Genomic DNA, 18,873 nt, shown 5'->3' with positions numbered 1-18,873 from the left:
ATAAATGTGTTAATTATAGGAAAAAAAGAGGCACTCACTTTCAAAAAGGAATTGTGTTATTTCACTTTTCACCTTTACTGGAAGGAAATTAGTAAACATTAAGTGTGTCCAAAAGTAAGAAAGAAAGTAAGTATTTTAATAAAATAACTGTGACACTTTAGTTATTAACCTTGGTGCACATTAGTATACTATTCATGTTATTAATACATGCAAGAAATATAGTGTGAATTTTGATACAATTATGATTATAAAAATGCAAGAATCTCAATGTTTATCATTTACAAAAGCAAAATCGGTGGTATTTAATGGTCTTTGTGGAACTTTCTCTATTCCTGAGATATTCATTTAAGAAGCTGGATGCTGAAGATTAAAGATAGTCATTTTTCATTTGTGACTTCAGTATAATAAAATAAATAGAATCACACACCTGTTTCATTAGCAAAATTTTACCTTATTATTTGTTTGATCATTTAGTGAATAAATGATGTATCTTTCCTAAAAGGAAAAATATTAATGTGGTAAGAAACAGTCAATGGATGAAATTTTATTGTTAAACAAGGGTCAATAATAAAAATATGTAATAAATGGGAAAGTGGTAGCTATTAACAAAGTCTGTAAACAAACTACCTAATAGATACACAATAAAAGAGGAAAACATTTCATCTTGTGATATTTTAATAAAATATATAAATTTCCACATAACTACAGATAAATAGATGTGCTGCTTCTTTCATAATTTCCACTTGCCCAGGGTTTTGCTCACAGCAACTTTAACATCTTTGTTCCTCAAGCTGTAGATTAAGGGGTTTATCATGGGAACCACATTGGTATAAAAGACAGATGAGATTTTTCCTTCATCCATAGACCCAGCTGAGGAAGGTTTAAGGTACATAAACGCACCTGATCCAAAGAACATAGAAACAGCAATTATGTGGGAGCTGCAGGTGCTGAAGGCCTTGGACCTGCCCTCATTGGAGTTGATGTGGAAGATACTGGAGAGGATAAAACCATAAGAGATGAAGATGGTGATGCTGGGCACAATAATGTTGATGCCTACCACAATGAAAACCTCTAGTTCATTGACATAGGTGCTGGTGCAGGAGAGCTGCATCACAGGAAGGATGTCACAGAAGTAGTGGTTGATAGTGTTTTTATCACAGAAGGTCAGTCTCAGCATGCATCCTGTGTGAGCCATGGCACCAGAAAATGCCATCAAGTATGAACCAAGCATTAGGTAGGAACATATTTTAGGGGACATAGCAATGTTATATAAAAGTGGATTACAGATGGCCACATAACGATCATAGGCCATCGACATTAACATGTAACATTCAGATATAACAAAAAATGAGTAAAAATAAAGTTGGGTCATACATCCCATATAAGAGATAATATTTTTATTTAATATGAAGTTCAATAGCATTTTGGGTGTAAACACTGAAGAGTAACAGAGGTCTATCAAAGACAAGTTAAAGAGAAAAAAATACATGGGAGTATGAAGGTGTGAGTTCAGTCCAATTAGTATTATCAAACCCAAATTCCCCATCATAGTTACCAGATACATTAAAAGAAACAGGGAAAATAGAGGGAGTTGAAGATTGGGCTGGTCTGTTAAGCCAATGAGGATGAATTCAGTCACAAAAGTCCTATTTCCAAAAGCCATTCTTTTCTATTGGAATCTGTAGGCACAAGACCATATGTTATGTTATAAGATAATTTACCTCTTCCCGTATATATTTATTGCCATCAACACATATTTATGTGAACATTTCAAGTCTACCACAGTCTCAACCTGTAGAATCTGCTTTTCTCATGACCCTGAGTGGCATAGAGTCTCTCTGATTACAGTCTTGCCAAGCTAAACAGTCAATGCCCCTTCAGCTATTTAACTTACCAAACAGTTAAGTATAAGAAATGTGGAAGAAGGCTGAAACAACTTTTATCTCATTATTTATTACATTACTTGCTTTCTGGGGGAAAAATAGCAACAGAAGCTTTAACAACCAGTGGTAGAAAGGGAATAAAACCTTTTCCCGTGAGCAAGAATTATGACTACAGGCAAGGTCCCTACCTACTATCTGCCACAGAATCAAAGTTCTAAATCGACTTATTAAATTTCTGTACTTGGATAAGGAATATATTTATACCATATTTTAAAACATCTCTATTTTCTTTCAGAAATATATTTATGTCAGATTTACTTATATCTCAGGGTTTAATAAAAGGGAAAGAAATCGACCTGTCTTATATCACTAAACTTCTGTCATAAACAAAGACGTTAAAGGTACATAGAGTTCACGAACTCACCCCTGTTGAGACAGAAAACATCGATGTGTCCTTATTCTTGCGTGAAATGAAAATTTCAGGATTTTTGATTCAGGAGGATATTGTTGTCGTTGCAAAGACTTAATTACCAAAGTGTCTCAGAAATATTTCTGAATTGTAGGTTACACTTTCTGATTATGATTTTCACTACTTATTTGTAACATAGAAAAACTCTTCACATTGGTCTATTTGCAACTTTATGATATGGAGAAGATTCAATGTGAGTATAGTAATATTAAATAATATACTAGGCTTTAAATAAATGAAAGCTTGTTTGTTGCCTTCCCTTGAGAACAGACCTTCAGTGTAAGAAGGGAGCAGGAGGAATTTATTCATACCCTGGACCAAGATTTATCTTTAATGCCTAAGAGACCCACAATTTTACTGAAGTTTTCATTCACCCTTGGGCTTGTACAAGTCCCAAGACTAGTCCCAAAACAAGATCCCATCTTCACATTGTATTTATATCCAAATAGCAATACATTAAATTATCTCTTTTCTTTCCACATACTAAATAGAAAATTCCACGTGTTTTCATTCTATTTTTACGACTACTACTGTCTGAAATATTTCAATTATTGCAGTGGCTCAGTTCAATAGTCTCTAATAAAATATTTTATTTTATAAACTTCCCCCTTCTAAAGTTTTTACTTTTATAATAATTATAGATTGCAAGCTAAGACTCCTTCTAAGAATTCAATATAATTAATTCTATCAGTTAAACTTCCTTTGCTTTGTGTTTACAATTTATCAGGTTGCTGTGGCAGCAAAATGTAACATTGTAAGTAAATTGGTAATGACACAATTTTCCTGGTTACCCAACCTAACCAGACAGAAGGAACCTATTTATTTCTTTTTGTTTCATTTTTATTGTTATTTTTAAATTTTTCATTTCTGTGTTTACTCATTTTGCATCCTGGTCACAGTCATACCACCCTGAATGTGCCCAATCTGCTCTGATCTCAGAAGCTAAACAGGGTCAGGGCTGGTTAGTACTTGGATGGGAGAAAGAACCTATTTCTACAGAATACACTCTGGGTACAGGACATAGAGAAATTAAAGGAACAAAGATCTCCTTCCTTTCATCCATCCTCCTGCTGCTGCTGCTGCTGCTGCTGCTGCTGCTCCTCCTCCTCCTCCTCCTCCTCCTCCTCCTCCTCCTCCTCCTTCTCCTCTCTCTCTCTCTCTCTCTCTCTCTCTCTCTCTCTCTCTCTCTCTCTGTCTCTCTCTCTCTCTCTGTCTCTCTCTCTCTCTCTCTCTCTCTCTCTCTCTCTCTCTCTCTCTCTCTCTCTGTGTGTGTGTGTGTGTGTGTGTGTGTGTGTGTGTGTGTGTGTGTGTTTCTCCTCCCTGGCATTCATAGTTCAAGAAAGTAGTATGAAGAATGATAGGTATAAAGACATTAATGATATTATCTACTGATGGACACTGCATACAACAATGCCAACCTGCAACTCAAGATGTCCCCACTGCTGCATTAAGGGAAAGACTGTTTAGCTTATAGACACCTATTCACTTCATTGGATTTATGTCCTATTTCACAGGCGATATATTTTATCTTGTACTGTACCCATAGCTAAACTCATGGGTAGGATAGTTATAATCTTAGGGGAAACATGTTATTGATTTTAAGAAAATGATCATGTTTTCAAATGGCCTTCTAAATATTTATATTTATGTTCGTGAATATAAATTTTCACTGGTCTCAAGACTGGTCAAAGGAGGTTCATACTACAGAGGGTGGTTTAATGAAGAAACTCATAACTGCTCAAAGTGCTAAGAATAAATTATTATGAGTGTTTAGCCTTGGAGAAGATATCTGTATCAACACTAATCCTCCATATAAAACTCAGGAAACACTATAAAAGAGAGATGAAAAGAATCTGAGAGCCTGAAGAAAAAGCAACAAGTTATGAAATGCTGCCTTCAGAACATGTGGGCATACTACCATAGCTACATGAACAGAGATAACTTACTCTTCTTCCCTCAGCAGTGATCAGTTGTCAATAGCTCCTCAGATTGGGGTGGACTGAATGAACCCCTTTATTATCCATGGAATTCTGACTGTATTGACCTTGTATAGTTCCCATGTAGAAAGCCACAGTTACTTTATTTCATTTAGTGTTGCATCTATTTCAATAACAGGAAACACACTTATAAATCAGCCCTCTACGACCTCTGGTTCTTGCAATCCTTCCACCTTCTCTTCCAGGACATTCTCTTGTACTTGAGGGCAAGGCTCTGATATAGATGTCACATTTGGTAGTTTGTACCCTATAGACATTTTTCTCTACACTTAGATAAGTTGTGGGTCCCTTAATAGCTATGGTCTACAGCACACACACACACACACACACACACACACACACACACACACACAAAGCATCTTAAATAAGCATGGATAATTTTACTAATATATTAGTATAGTATAGAGATAACTATTCACAAGACACTTTGAGACTATGTCAATTTAGAAATAATAATAGTAGTAGTAGTAGTAGTAGTAGTAGTAATAATGATGATGATGATAATAATAATAATTAATAATAGGTTTTTCTCTATGTCCTATGAACTCTCTAATTCACCCAACAATTCTTGGCCAGATTTAGAGTACAAGCCATGGGTTTTCTTCCATGGAGTTGGCCTTAAATCCAATCAGAAAGTAGTTGGTTAACTACATAACTAAGACCATTAATTAATTAATGAATCCATGGATATCTGAGTCATCCCTTTCTTCCTTCTTTCCTGTGCTCTAAGCTAACATTCCCTTACTCTTTGAAACTATTTACTCTCTGTTATTCTTTTCCTTTTCATAATACCCGTTCTTTCCTATTCCACCTACTTTAAGAGTCCCCATGATTCCCCAAGTTAATATACAAATTTAAATTTTCAGCCTACAATACCTTACTCTGTACCTTTTTAAATTCCATACAGTTACTTTCAAATTTCATAATTTTATTTTTCTTTATAGATGAATAATTTTCACTGTTTCTATGGATTAATGTAGATGTTTTAGTTCATTTAATAATAAAGCATCACTGAACATGGATGTGCTGCTGTCTTTATAGAGGAATTGATGCTGCAGGATTTATGTCTAGGAGTGGTACAGCTGGTTAGCAAGATGGATTTCTTTCTAGTTTTCTGAGTAAGCTACATGCTGATTTCCAAATTAAGTTTCTATTTCAACCAGAAATGTACAAAGTTTTTCCTATTTTTTCACATCCCTATTAGCATTTCTTATCATTAGTGTCTGTGTTGATGGACATCTAGACTTGAATGAAAAAGTCTTCAAGTGCTTTTAAACTGTGTTTCCCTTATGGCTAAGAAATTTGACCATTTTTTCAAATAAAATATGATCACTTAAATGAGAATTGTCCTCCCACAGGCTTGTGTATTCAGACATTTGGTCCCTGCTTAATGATGCTGTTCGGGGAGGCCACGATGCCTTTAAGAGGTGTAATTTTGCTAGGAAAAAATATGTCAAGTTGGAGGACTTTGAAAATTTGTAGCTTTTCTTGTTCTCTCTTTGATGTCTGCATGTGGAGGGAAATGTGACAAACTGGCTCCCCTCCCAGGTTTTGGCTTCCTGCTGTCATGTCTCTTCTGGATTCTCCCCCTCAACCATAAAACAGTATAAACTCTTTGTCATGACTATTATTGTTGTCAACTTGACTACATCTGGAATGAACTACATTCCAGAGATGGAGGGCACATCTGTGAGAGATTATTTTTGCCTGATTTGAAGTAGGAAAATCCACTACTAGTCCAAGCCTTTGAGGCAGAAAGGAACATGCCGTTGATTTGGATCTTGGGGCAGAAAGATACATCTTTAATCTGCACCTCACATTCTGCTGGAAGCTGTTAGAGGAATTTTAGTCCAGCAACAAGGCTAGGTCTCTGTGATCTGGATGGAATGTAGGCACACTCTGGATTTCAGTAAAATCTAGCTGGGCTACAGACATGCCCTTAGTACACACCTTTAATCCCAAACAATGTTGGTAAAGTTAGATTATAGAAAGAAGCAGACATGTTTGAAATTCACCTCTAATTGAGTGGCAAAGAAAATGACAAATCAGAGAAGGATTTGGCAGACTAAGATATGCCCAACTCTCAACAGAGGCAATTGAAGGGAGATGGGGGTGGGGGAGATAGTTTTACTGGGAGAGATTTACAGAGACAGGTTGAAGAGAGAAGAAGCTAGACATAGTTGAAGACAGAAGAAGTCAGAGAATGAGAAGGAGCCGGAAGATTAGAGCATATTGCCATAGCAACTATTGGAGAGAGAGAAAGAGAGCAGGGAGGGGGGAGGAATAGAGAGACTGAGACAGAGACAAAGAGTCAGAGAGTCATTCTACACATTGCTTTACTCTGAAGTACCATGGATAACACACTCTCCCTTCCATAAGTTGCCTTTGGTCATGGTATTTCTCATATCAACAAAATGTAACTAATACAGCTAATGATGTTCAACATCTTTTAACTTTTTTCTTAGCCATCTCTAATACATTTATTAAGAACCCTAGTGTAGTTTAATAGTCTATTTTTATTTGGGTTTATATTTTTTTCTTTATTTGGTTTTTTTTTTTTCAGTTCCTTGCATATCTTAATTGTTTAGCTTTTGTCCTGTGTACATCTAGAAAATATTTTCTCTAATTATGTGATTATTCCTGGTCAAACTCTGAGTGGCAAACAAAAATCACACACACACACACACACACACACACACACACACACACACACACATGCACACAACATAGAAAAAGGAGCGCATCTTCACAGGAGTGGAAAAGAAGTGAGAAGAGCTAGAGCAACATAAGAATACACAAAAAAAGATAATACGTGTATACGAAAATATGAAGAAAAATCAAATTTAAACACTAAAAATCTGCCAGTAGGAAGAAGAGAAAAGAAAGATGTTTTATACATTGTTCTTCCTGGAGATGTGGAGTTGCTGGTATAAATCTTTCAGTAGAGCAAGGAGCTACAAAAGATATTAGGGTTAGAGCGTCTTACGGTGCATAAAAACTTTTTTTTTCAATCCCCAGCTCACAATCATCTATAATGAGATCTGGTGCCCTCTTCTGTCATGCAGGCATACATGCAGGCAGAGCATTGTAAACATAATAAATCGTTTTTAAAAGTCAATAAAATAATTCCTATTGGTATTCTGCTGTACTCGGAGATCAGTGCCTAGCCCATCTGTCATCAGAGAGGCTTCCTCCCTCGGCTGATGAAAGTGGATGCAGAGACCCTCAGCCAAACATTAAGTGGAGTGAGAATCCAAACTGGAGAACTCTATTGGGTCCTTTCTAGCACCAGTACTACTGTCTCGGCAGCAGTTAGGGGTGTGGGGCGAGGAGCAGTAAGATACCTGCTTTCTATTGATTTTCTAGGGAACAACTCACTGAATCACCAAATTGCATCCCAATAAAATTAGCTCTTGGTCTTTGATCTATGTTCTTCTTTTTCCTTTTATTAAAAGTAGATTTGTTTCCTCACATAATATATCCTGATTATAGTCTTCTCTCCCTCTACTTCTCCCAGTTCCTCCCCCATCACCCCTTCCATCTCATTAGAAAACAAACAGCCTTCTAAGGGATAATAATAAAAATCAAATAAAATAAAATCGAACAAACTAGAATTGGATAAAACAAACAACCAAAGCCAAAAGAGCCCAAGAGAATGCACAAGGAAGAGAAGCTCACTTGTGTATAGCCTCAGGAATTCCATAAAAGCATTAAATTGGAAGCCGTAATATATATGCAAAGGACCTGTAAAGGAAAAAGACAGAAGACAAAATAAAAATGAGAAAAACATTTTAAACAGGAGCAGTCCCAACATGACAGTAGGAGACGAGGAACCTCCAAAGACGCCATTAAGTTTGTTTTCTCTTGGCCATCTATTGTTGGGAATGTAGCGTTACACTTAAGAGTAGTTTGTTCCCCCAATGAAATGCCCTTGAAGGTAACTAAGTGTTTAATTGCAAGTGGTTATCAATTGGGGATTGCTGCTGGGTTAGGGATCGAAGCATGCGTCCACTTCTTTCCGCTCGAGAACATCACCTGGTGCAGACACATGCAGGCCCTGTCCATACTGCCTCAGTCTCTGTGAGTTCATATTGCATTGACCATGTTGATTTAGCAGGAATTGTTTCATTGGCGGTCTCCCTTCCATCTGGATCTTATACTATTTCTACTCCCTCTTTCACTGGGTTCCTTGAACCCTGAAAGGAGAAATTTATGGTGACATACAATTAGGACCGATTGTTCCAAGGTCTCTCATTCTCTGCAGAATGTCTGGCTGTGGGTCTCCGTACTTCTTCCCATCCTCTACTGTAGGAAGCTTCTCTGATGAGAAGTTTAGACAAGGCAACCCAGTTAGGACAAAATATCCAAGACAAGCAATGTAGTCAGAGACAGGCCTTTTCCTACTGTTAGGAGTCTAACATGAAGACCAAGCTGCACAACTGTTACATATTTGCAGAGTCCAAGTCCATCCCCTGCCTGTTGCCTGTTTGATGGTTCAGTCCTGGTGGGCCCCTATGGGCCCAGGCTAGTGGATTTTGTAGGTCTTCTTGTGACCTTCTTCAATCTTTCCTGTGGCACCTTCAGTCCTTCCTCCTCCTTTTCCATGGAATACCCTAAGTTCCTCCTAATGTTTGCCTACGGTGCTCTGCATCTGTTTTCATTAGCTTCTGGATGGTGCCTCTCAGATGAGAATTATGATAGACTCCTGCCTATAAGTACAACACAATATCATTAATGGTGTCAAGAACAGACTCCCTCTTATGGCATGGGTCTCAAGCTGGGCTAGTCATTAGTTGGCCATTGCCTCAATTTCTGTTCCATCTTTATCCCTGCACATCTTGTAGACAGGACAACTTGTGAATGGAATATTTTGTGGATGGGTTGTTGTGCCAATTCTTTCATTGGAAGTCATTTTTGGTTACCTGAGATGGCCATTTCAGGTTCCACTATCAAAAGGACAAAACATTGGTCTATAGAATAGGAAAAAAAAAATCTTCAAAACCCTACATCTGACAGAAGGCTGACATACAAAATATATATAATATTTTAAATGTAATATGTTGTCTGAATCTGTCTCTTTGGTAGTCTGTGTGCTTTATATACACATATGGTTACTTCTTTATTTAATTTGGGGAGGTTTTCTTCATGATCTTGTTAAAGATTTTGTCTATGTCATGATTGATCTGGGATTCTTGTGTGCCTCATCTATGATTAGATTTAATCTTTTCCTGATGTTCTGCAGTTCTTGAATGTTTTCTTTTCCACACAATTTTCTAAATTTTCCACATTTTTGTGAATAGTCAAGTTCCTCTACTTTATCTTAACTTGATCCTTCCTTGTGGGGAGCCATGCTAAATTCTGCCATGTTAGAAATCCCGTGCTTAGGCTGCATACTGTGACCCTTGCTGAGCCTTGCTGAAGGACTTCTTGTGTTCTAGGCTATCTTTGGATTACCCACCCAGAGAAATAGGGAAGTTCCTACAGGGAACTACCCAGGGGATTAAGGAGGATTAAAGAGGGTTAAGGCAATTATATTCTTGCCTGGGGGCTAGGGAGAGTGAGATTAGAATGGATCCTATTGACCTTGCTATATAAATTCTTACTCCACATTAAAGAGAGTCTTGATCAGAAATTTCCAGGCTTGACTCATTATTTCTCACATCTCTGTACCCCACTTTCAATCCCCACTCCCTCTTTCAGGTGAACCCTGGTTCAATTTGTCCCATGGGCCAGGACATATCACTTCCTACTAACAAATATTTCCAATAAGTATTCTAATTGGGTTGCTGGGTTTTTTAAATCAATCTTCTTTATACAGGTGTTTATTCTTATCCTATTAAGTTCATGTTTAATGTCCTTAAATTATTTGATAAAGTACAACATTGTATGGGTAAAATACCACACATTAAAGTACAAATATATGTGATGTATATGAAGAGTAATCTTAAATTTGAATTCTATACCAATGTATCTAAAATTAAACTTATTTTACATCTCTATATAAAATTATATATCAGTGAATTTAAAATAATCTTGTGGGTAACAATTAAGGCATTAAATTGAAGAATATATTCACTAATCTTCCTAATCTCCTTTTTGTCCTATCATCTCTATATATTTCTATATTACCCCTTCTTTCTTTACTGTTTTTTAATTTTAATTTTATTTTAATTTTTGTTTTGTTTTGTGTTTTTTGTCGAGACAGGGTTTCTCTGGGTAGCCTTGGCTATCCTAGACTCACTTTGTACCCCAGGCTGGCCTTGAACCCACAGTAATCCACCTGCCTCTGCCTCCCGAGTGCTGGGATTAAAGGCTGTGCCACCTTGCCCAGCCCCTTCTTTCTTTTCAACCCCCATCTCCAAGCCTAAGAATGAAAGATGAAAGAAAGGAGAGAAATCCATGATTCCAACTTTTTTTCTCTCTCTAAATAAGACCAATAATAACTTATAACCAATGCCCAATGAAAATAAACATCTATCACCCAAGAAAGCAACCAAAAACCAACCCAATCCCCCTTAAGAGAAATGGGGTGTCATTCTCTTAAGGTTTGTCCCAGCTGATTTGGGATGAATTATACATTTGTAGGGGCCAAAATAAAATTGGGGAAATTGTTAAACAAGCTAGGAATAGCATTTGTTTTTGTTTTTGTTTTTCATTTTTTTTTCTCCTTTATTAATTTATTCTTGTTACATCTCAATGGTTATCCCACCCCTTGTATCCTCCCATTCTTCCCTCCCTCCCATTTTCCCCTTATTCCCCTCCCCTATGACTGTTCCTGAGGGGGATTACCTCCCCCTGTATATGTTCATAGGGTATCAAGTCTCTTCTTGGTAATCTGCTGTCCTTCCTCTGAGTGCCACCAGGTCTCCCCCTCCAGGGGACATGGTCAAAGGTAAGGCACCAGAGTATGTGAGAAAGTAATATCCCACTCTCCACTCTACTGTGGAGAGTGTTCTGTCCATTGGCTAGATCTGGGTAGGGGTTTAAGGTTTACCACCTCCATCTTACACCCATCAGAATGGCTAAGATCAAAAATTCAAGCGACACCACATGCTGGCAAGGATGTGGGGAGAGAGGAACACTCCTTCATTGCTGGTGGGAATGCAAACTAGTACAACCACTTTGGAAATCTATCTGGTACTATCTCAGAAAAATGGGAATAGGGCTTCCTCAAGACCCAGTTATTCCACTCCTTGGAATATACCCAGAAGATGCTCTAGCACACAACAAGAAAATTTGCTCAACCTTGTTCATAGCAGCCAGAACATGGAAACAGCCTAAGTGTCCCTCAATAGAAGAATGGATAAAGAAACTGTGGTACATATACACTATGGAATACTATTCAGCTATTAAAAACAAGGAATTCCCAAAATTTGTGGAAAAATGGATTGAGCTAGAAATGATCATAATGAATGAGTTAACCCAGAAGCAGAAAGACTCAAATGGTATATACTCACTTATATCTGCATATTAGCCCAAGGGGCATGTCCCACGAAAGCCTTCACTTACCAGGAAACTGAGACAGAGGGGAAGACATTCTAGTGGGACTCTAGATGAGAGAAGCATGGGAGAATGGCAAAGTAGAAGGATCCAGAGGGTCCTAGAAGCCTACCAATAGAACATTATGATAGGCAGATTTGGGCTCAGGGGTCCCGCTCAAACTAAGGCACCAGCCAAGGAATAGCATTTGTGGTTCAGTTTTTAAATGTTGAGAAATCCCAGGCTTAATTAGGGTCCTTTGTAGGACAATCTGAAATGATGGACCAATTGGGGTTGGAAGCTTTCTTTGAAGCTGCCCATTCTGATGAGACACAGCAACCAAAGCAATTGGTGCTGGAACATAAAGGATGCGGGATGTCAGTGTCCAGCATGCTGAGAAGAATGAATCCTGTCAGGTCTGAGCCAATGTCAGTGCCTGGTTTTTTTGTTCTGAAAACATATACTTTCTCACATGCTTTATACAGTCCTAAAATTACAAACGTATAAGGTGTGTGTGATGCACAGAACAATTAAGGCTGCTTCTCTGCTCTTTATATAAACAGAAAAAAAAAAAGGCATTTGTAAATCTTCATTCATGCCTACAAAGTATGGCATCTAATAATAATTCACAAGGGTTCTGTAACCAACAAGAAGTATTGTCTATGCCTAGGCATTCATGTCTCAACCAGTCTCACCCTTATTCTCATGTAGTAGGATTAGCAATATAAGTTACCTGCTTGTTCTGCAGATAGAATTTTTAACATCCTGTTTGTATCCCCCTCCCTTATTCCCTCCTGATTCTCCCTCTCTTCTTTATTCTTTCTCCCTCCATCCCCTAGGCCTCAGAAAAGGGAGCATCCTCCCTTAACATCTGACTTTTACCTATCAAATCTCATCTGTACTACCTGTATTCTCTTCCTCTATGGCCTGGCAAGGCTGCCCTTCCAGGGGGAAGTGGTCAAATTTGGGAAGCCAGAATCCATGTCAGAACTAATCCCTACTCCTCATATGTGAGACTCACAAGGAGACTGTGCTGCCTATCTACTACATCTGAGTAGAGGGTCTAGGTCCACATCATATATGGTCCTTGGTTGGTGTATCAGTCTATATGTTGTAGTATAGTTATCTTATATTATGTGGCTAATACTCACTTATGAGTGAGCATATATCATGCGTGTCTTTCTGGGTCTAATACAAGATTTACTTCTAATACTTTAAAAGGGATACTGCAAGCTGTTTAGGACAAGTAACTTATACAAATTAATTTTAATTGATCAAATCATAGTCATACCAATTACTAGTCTATTTTTAAAATAAGAACATACTTCTAGGTGTAACAGATAGATATGATTCTATAGAAAGATTAGATAAAATAGTTAGAAAAGGTCTTCAAAAACCTCAAAGACATACAGAATATGGCACTTAAGAATGTTTTTTATTATTTCAAAGATTTTACAATGATGCAGGTTAACTCCTGGCAATACCCAGGCTACCTCACAGAAGATGATTTGCACTAAAGAACCTCCTTATGGAGATGGTTTCAAAAGTGACAAATCAGCCACTCAGCAAACTGTGCACATTTTTACCACAGACAAAATTCTGCCTAAAAAAGGGCAAGCTTGGATGCAGTCAGAGTTGATGGCCAACCTCTGCCAAAACAGGGTAAGCAAGTCCTCAATAGTTCCTGCCTCACAAATACGTCTGTCATATATATGGGGCCAGAAGGCTGAAGATGATGCTCCAACATTTTAGACAGTTTTTGGTGACTGTTCAGGCAGCAAACTATCTCTGATACTTTCTTGAGAAGCTGCTAACCTGTATTCCCTGTATACTCAAGTAATTAATTTTATTCCTTCTCAAGTCTCTGATGGGGTTGAAAACCAGATAGATTAGTTTTACAATTAAGCTTAGTTGCTTAGGGGCAAGATGGTTTTAGGTCTAGATAGATGTTTTAGATGACAATAAGGATATATGATAAATATTGATTTACATTCTGAATTGTAGGCTCACCAAGAAAGGAAAGATATTTTCCACAATGCTGTCAAATAAAAATATCCAGTATATACATATTTCCTGATTGTTTTGTGGTTCTTCTTGCTATAGGTAGGTTATTGTATATATGTGTAATAATATAAATGTATATGTTAAAATATTTAATAAAAATTGTAAAAATAATAGTAGAATATTATTGTGTAAAATTTTGTGTTCTTGAATTCCTTCATTTAGTTCTTATTGGTGATCTTTTCTATAACACTAGTGTGAATGAAAGGGGGCATACTGTTTGAGTCTTTCTTGTCTTTGTGATTTTGCATTGCGGCTTTTGCATCTGACTTCCTGTTTTTCTTTTTTTTTTTTCCTGAGAGAAAAATATAGCCTGCTACATAGGGTCTATGCAAGATCTGTGTAATCTGTACTAGTCAAAAGATAGTTGGTGCACACACAGCTCCTATTAAGATAGGACTGTGAGTGTGGAGATGTTACAGGGATAAATAATGTTAGGACTTTCCCCTTCTCAGTCAATATAGTGCTTGAAGATTTATCTAAAGAACTAAGATGAGGAAAGCAGGGACAGGAGGACAGAAATCCTGCAGAGAAAATAGAAACTGTGTGTGAGGGCATCTCTGTGGCAAGCTGGAGACATAAGTCAGAAGAGGCCTCTGAAAGTATATGAGGGCAACTCTAGCTGAGACTCCTAGTAGCATTGGCAATGGAGACCAAAAAGGACACCCTCTAACTAGACAACACTCCTAGTGGAGAGAGCAGAACACCAACCCACCCACAAAACCATTCAAGATATCAGAAATATTACTAGATACATTTTGTTTCAATCAACATAAAATAAACATTTTTATTGGATCAAGAGACATGGCTCAGCTGTTGAAAACAGTTGTTGCTCTTGCAGAAGACCTGGGTCCATTTCACTGACCCCACATGGAGGCTCACAGCCATCAGTAATTTAAGTCCTGGTCTTCCAGGGCTCTCTTCTGACCACTGTAGGGTCCTGTATACCGGTGGCACATAAAGTTCATACCAGCACACAAATATGCACATAAAAATATTTTGAATGAAAAGGATAACAAGAGAAAAGCATCAAAATATAATTTCAAATGCATGCACATATTATATAATCTAACATATGTAAATATATGTATGAATACATTGCTAAGGAAAACCAAAGTAGGTTAATATTGGTTTCAGATTGATAAACAGCTGTTCTTAATGACATGTAAGTCACAGATTTAATATTGTCAAAAAACTACCACAATAGATATATCAATTTCTTATGTTGTTTCAAAATATTAAATAAAGTTTAGAAAAATAAAATAACAAAATACAAGTTATCTTTGAAACATTTAAATCACAATTTGATAGCATTAGATTTAATATCCCAAGGATAGTCAAGTTTTGTCCTTTTTCTCAAAATAATAATGTACAGGACAAGAAGGCCAAACAAGATGCTTCAGTGTTTTAGAGAATTATAGGTGACTGTCCAGGCAGAAAACAAAAAAAAAAACAAACAAACAAAAAACAAAAAAACAAAAACAAACAAAAAAAAGGTCTCTGTCTTTTTTTTTTTTTAAATTTGAAAGCTGCTAACCTGCACTTCCTGTTTACTCAAGTAATTAATTTTACTCAGTCTCAAGTTCTCTGATGGGGTTAAAGACAAAATAGTTTAGTTTCACAATTAAGTTTAGTTGTTTAGGTATTAAGATGTTTTTAGTTTTAGATAGATGTTTTAAGTTGATAGTGATGAGTTATGATAGATATTGAGTTACATTCAGGGATTTAGACTCACCGAGATAGGAAAATGTTTTCTTCAAGGTTGCCAAATACAAATAGCTAAAACACTCTGAAAGTAACATGAATGTAATTCCTGATTCCTCTGTGGTTCTTCTTGCTGTATGTAGCTTATTTTATAATATATGTGTAATAACATAAATGTATATGTAAAAAAGAAGTAATAAAAAAGAAAAATAAATTAAAAATAAAAGAGAAACAAATTTTACAAAACTTTAAGATACAAAAGAAAAGAAAAAATGGGAAGAAGCTGTTTCCTCTAAGCTGCAACAATATATGTTTCAAATCAAAAATATTAAGTGTCTTATTCCAGGAAAGATGTTACCATAACCTAGGTTATTCTCCAAATACATATTTGAAGTTAAATTTCCCATTTCTAAATATTTCTGAATCAAAAATATGCCTATAATTCCTGGAAAAATGTTTTAACTTGCCAAACTAACAAAGGGAGCTCTTTGCTGAGCAATATTAAATCATAGTTCTTGCACATATGCGTGGGAAACTTAAATTTCCTATGAAACCTTCCATTTCTGACTTTTAAAAGGGATATCATTCAATAAAGGAAGGAATAACCAGAATAGAACTATATGGTAACCACATTTTTCCGAAAGCCAGTGCTAGGTGAGCCAATCCACATCCTTGAGACACTGTGTGACATGTTCATTATCAGACATTAATATTTCTTCACAGGAACAAATGATGAAAATTATCACATTTTCAAGTGTATAAATTTATCTGCTAAAGTTACTAAAATCCATGTGGGAAAAGATAAGTTAATCATCCCAATGGTAAGGAATGGAAGTAATTATTTATAAAAAGTAGAAATTAAATATTGAAAGGAGACCTAAATTTTCTTAACCCTACTAACAAAAATGACAGAGTCCAATAATGTCCACACAAATGGAACTAATGGAATTGTCTTTCCAAGTACAGTAACTACATGGGCAAGAACACTCTGATCAACACTTTCTCTTACTCAAAGTTTTTATCAAGGCAACTTTAACATCTTTGTTCCTCAAGCTGTAGATTAAGGGATTCATCAGAGGAACTGTATTGGTATAAAAGACAGAGGATACTTTACCTTTATACATTGACTTGGCAGAGGATGGTTTGAGGTACATAAATGCACCTGATCCAAAGAACAGAGAAACAGCAATTATGTGGGAACTGCAGGTGCTGAAGGCCTTGGACCTACCTTCCTTAGAGCTCATGTGAAAAATACTTGAGAAGATAAAACCATAGGAGATAAATATAGTGATGCTGGGAACAAAGATGTTGATGCCCACAACAACAAAAACCTCCAGCTCATTGACATAGGTGCTGGTGCAGGAGAGCTGAAGCAGAGGGGGGATGTCACAGAAGTAGTGGTTGATGGTGTTTGCATCACAGAAGGTCAGTCTCAGCATGCATCCTGTGTGAGCCGTGGCACCAGAAAATGCCATGAAGTACGAGCCAAGCATAAGGTTCAAACATAGTTTAGGAGACATGACACTATTATACAAGAGTGGATTACAGATGGCCACATAGCGATCATAGGCCATTGAGGTCAACAAATAACACTCAGAAATGGAGAAAAAACAGAAAAAGAAAAGCTGCGTCATGTATCCCGTATAGGGAATGGTGTTCTTCTCTAATATAAAGCTCATCAACATTTTGGGGGAGAACACAGAAGAATAACAGAGATCAACAAAAGACAAGTTAAAGAGGAAAAAGTACATTGGGGTGTGAAGGTGAGAATTCAATCCAATTAAGATAACCAAACCAAGGTTTCCCAACACAGTGACCACATACATCACTAGAAACAGGAAGAAGAGGGGACACTGTAGACCAGACTCCTCTGTTGATCCTACCAGAATGAATTCAGTCACTAAAGAGTCATTTTCGGGATCCATTCTTCCTTAAAGGAATCTGTGAGCACAGCCAAAGAAGAATCATGTTAGAGGAAAAGGCAGCCATTCCCACAACAGTCTCGGAACTTATTCTATTAATATAATCATTATTATGTGACTGAATTCTTCATACCCACACACACTTGCATGCATATGCAAACATACACACACACACACACACACACACACACACACACACACACACGTATTAATTCATACTTTCTTTGATCATATTCACCCTCAATTTTTCAACTCTTCCCAGAACTAGATTCCCTTTCCTACCTACTCAACTTCATATTTTTGCTTTTTTTTTAATCAGAGTAATTTTGTTTTTTTGCCCATATAGTCTTGGATTTATGGCCTTCCACTAGAAGATGGTTAACTTACCAGGGACTATAATTGTAGAGGACAGACTATCTTTCTCCAGCAGCCTATAATTGCCAGAGTAGATCTTAACCAAGGTCAACAGATCTAACCCTATTGCACTTTTTACGCTAGAATTTAGTCTGTATTTGGGCTTGCAGAAATCTTATGTATGATTTCACAAATATTTTAAGTTTGCATGTGTAACTGTTATTAGGGGTCCATAAGACATTTTCCTCCTATTAATCCACCCTCTGACTCTTATACTCTTTCTGTTCTAAATTATTAACAGGACAAATAATTAATTAGAATATTAAGCCCATACTACATGACCGCTGAAAACCAAAAGATAAGAAAGAGGAGACTGAGCCAAGATAGAATCATTAGTTTTTTCTTGTCATGAAACTTCTGCTCACTGACGGCATTGGAGGTATATACCTTGGCAACACATGTTGTCCTCTAACGTGGGCTAGACTTTGATAAAGTGACATCAGTACATTGTTCTAACAAATTCAAGAATGGTTTAGTTACTTCCACATCATAGAAAAATCTATGAACATAGAATATTGAGGTTCAGTCTAAGGAGAAGGACTTCAAATTTCTGCATTTCCTAAGGTCCCCAATATCTCTAAACAGTTTCTGTGCATCACTTTGAACAGATTCTTATGTACCTTTCACTTGAATCTGCAAAATATGGAAAATGGTGACTTATATTTTAGATCTCTGGACTTTAGGCTTTGAGGAAGCCAAAATGTAAATTCAATTCAAAACTTAACATTTATTAAATTAAAAAATATAATGTTCTCTCAATTTTTACTTACTTAGCTGGTCCTGAAAGAGCAATATCTCAAAATAAAACTCATAATGCATTATCATAAGTTAAAACCATCTCAAGAAACAGAGTAAGATTATTTTTGTATGTAAGGAGTTTAAAGTGCTATTATTATTATCATGTGTTCCCTTATAAGAAAGGATGATGATCATTTAGACTTCTC

At 36.7% G+C, this 18,873-nt stretch overlaps 2 protein-coding genes across 2 annotated transcripts; both read right to left on the bottom strand.

Annotated features, from left to right (window-relative positions):
* Window positions 1–658: 658 nt before the first annotated feature.
* LOC311598277 (olfactory receptor 8B3-like) lies at window positions 659–1,663 on the bottom strand (the record flags this gene model as incomplete). The annotated part of the gene is made up of 1 exon (XM_084783307.1): window positions 659–1,663. The coding sequence occupies one exon, from the start codon at window positions 1,661–1,663 to the stop codon at window positions 731–733; it is 933 nt and encodes a 310-aa protein (XP_084639433.1). The 3' UTR covers window positions 659–730.
* A 14,922-nt stretch (window positions 1,664–16,585) lies between these two features.
* LOC311598282 (olfactory receptor 8B3-like) lies at window positions 16,586–17,518 on the bottom strand (the record flags this gene model as incomplete). The annotated part of the gene is made up of 1 exon (XM_084783317.1): window positions 16,586–17,518. One exon carries the CDS (start codon window positions 17,516–17,518, stop codon window positions 16,586–16,588), a length of 933 nt encoding a protein of 310 aa, XP_084639443.1.
* Between the last annotated feature and the right edge of the window lie 1,355 nt (window positions 17,519–18,873).

The sequence above is a fragment of the Acomys minous genome, assembly GCF_964271855.1.
Source record: "Acomys minous genome assembly, chromosome: 5".
Classification (NCBI taxonomy): Eukaryota; Metazoa; Chordata; class Mammalia; order Rodentia; family Muridae; genus Acomys; species Acomys minous.
Note: the sequence above shows the minus strand (reverse complement) of the source record. Positions and strands in the feature narration are given on the sequence as shown.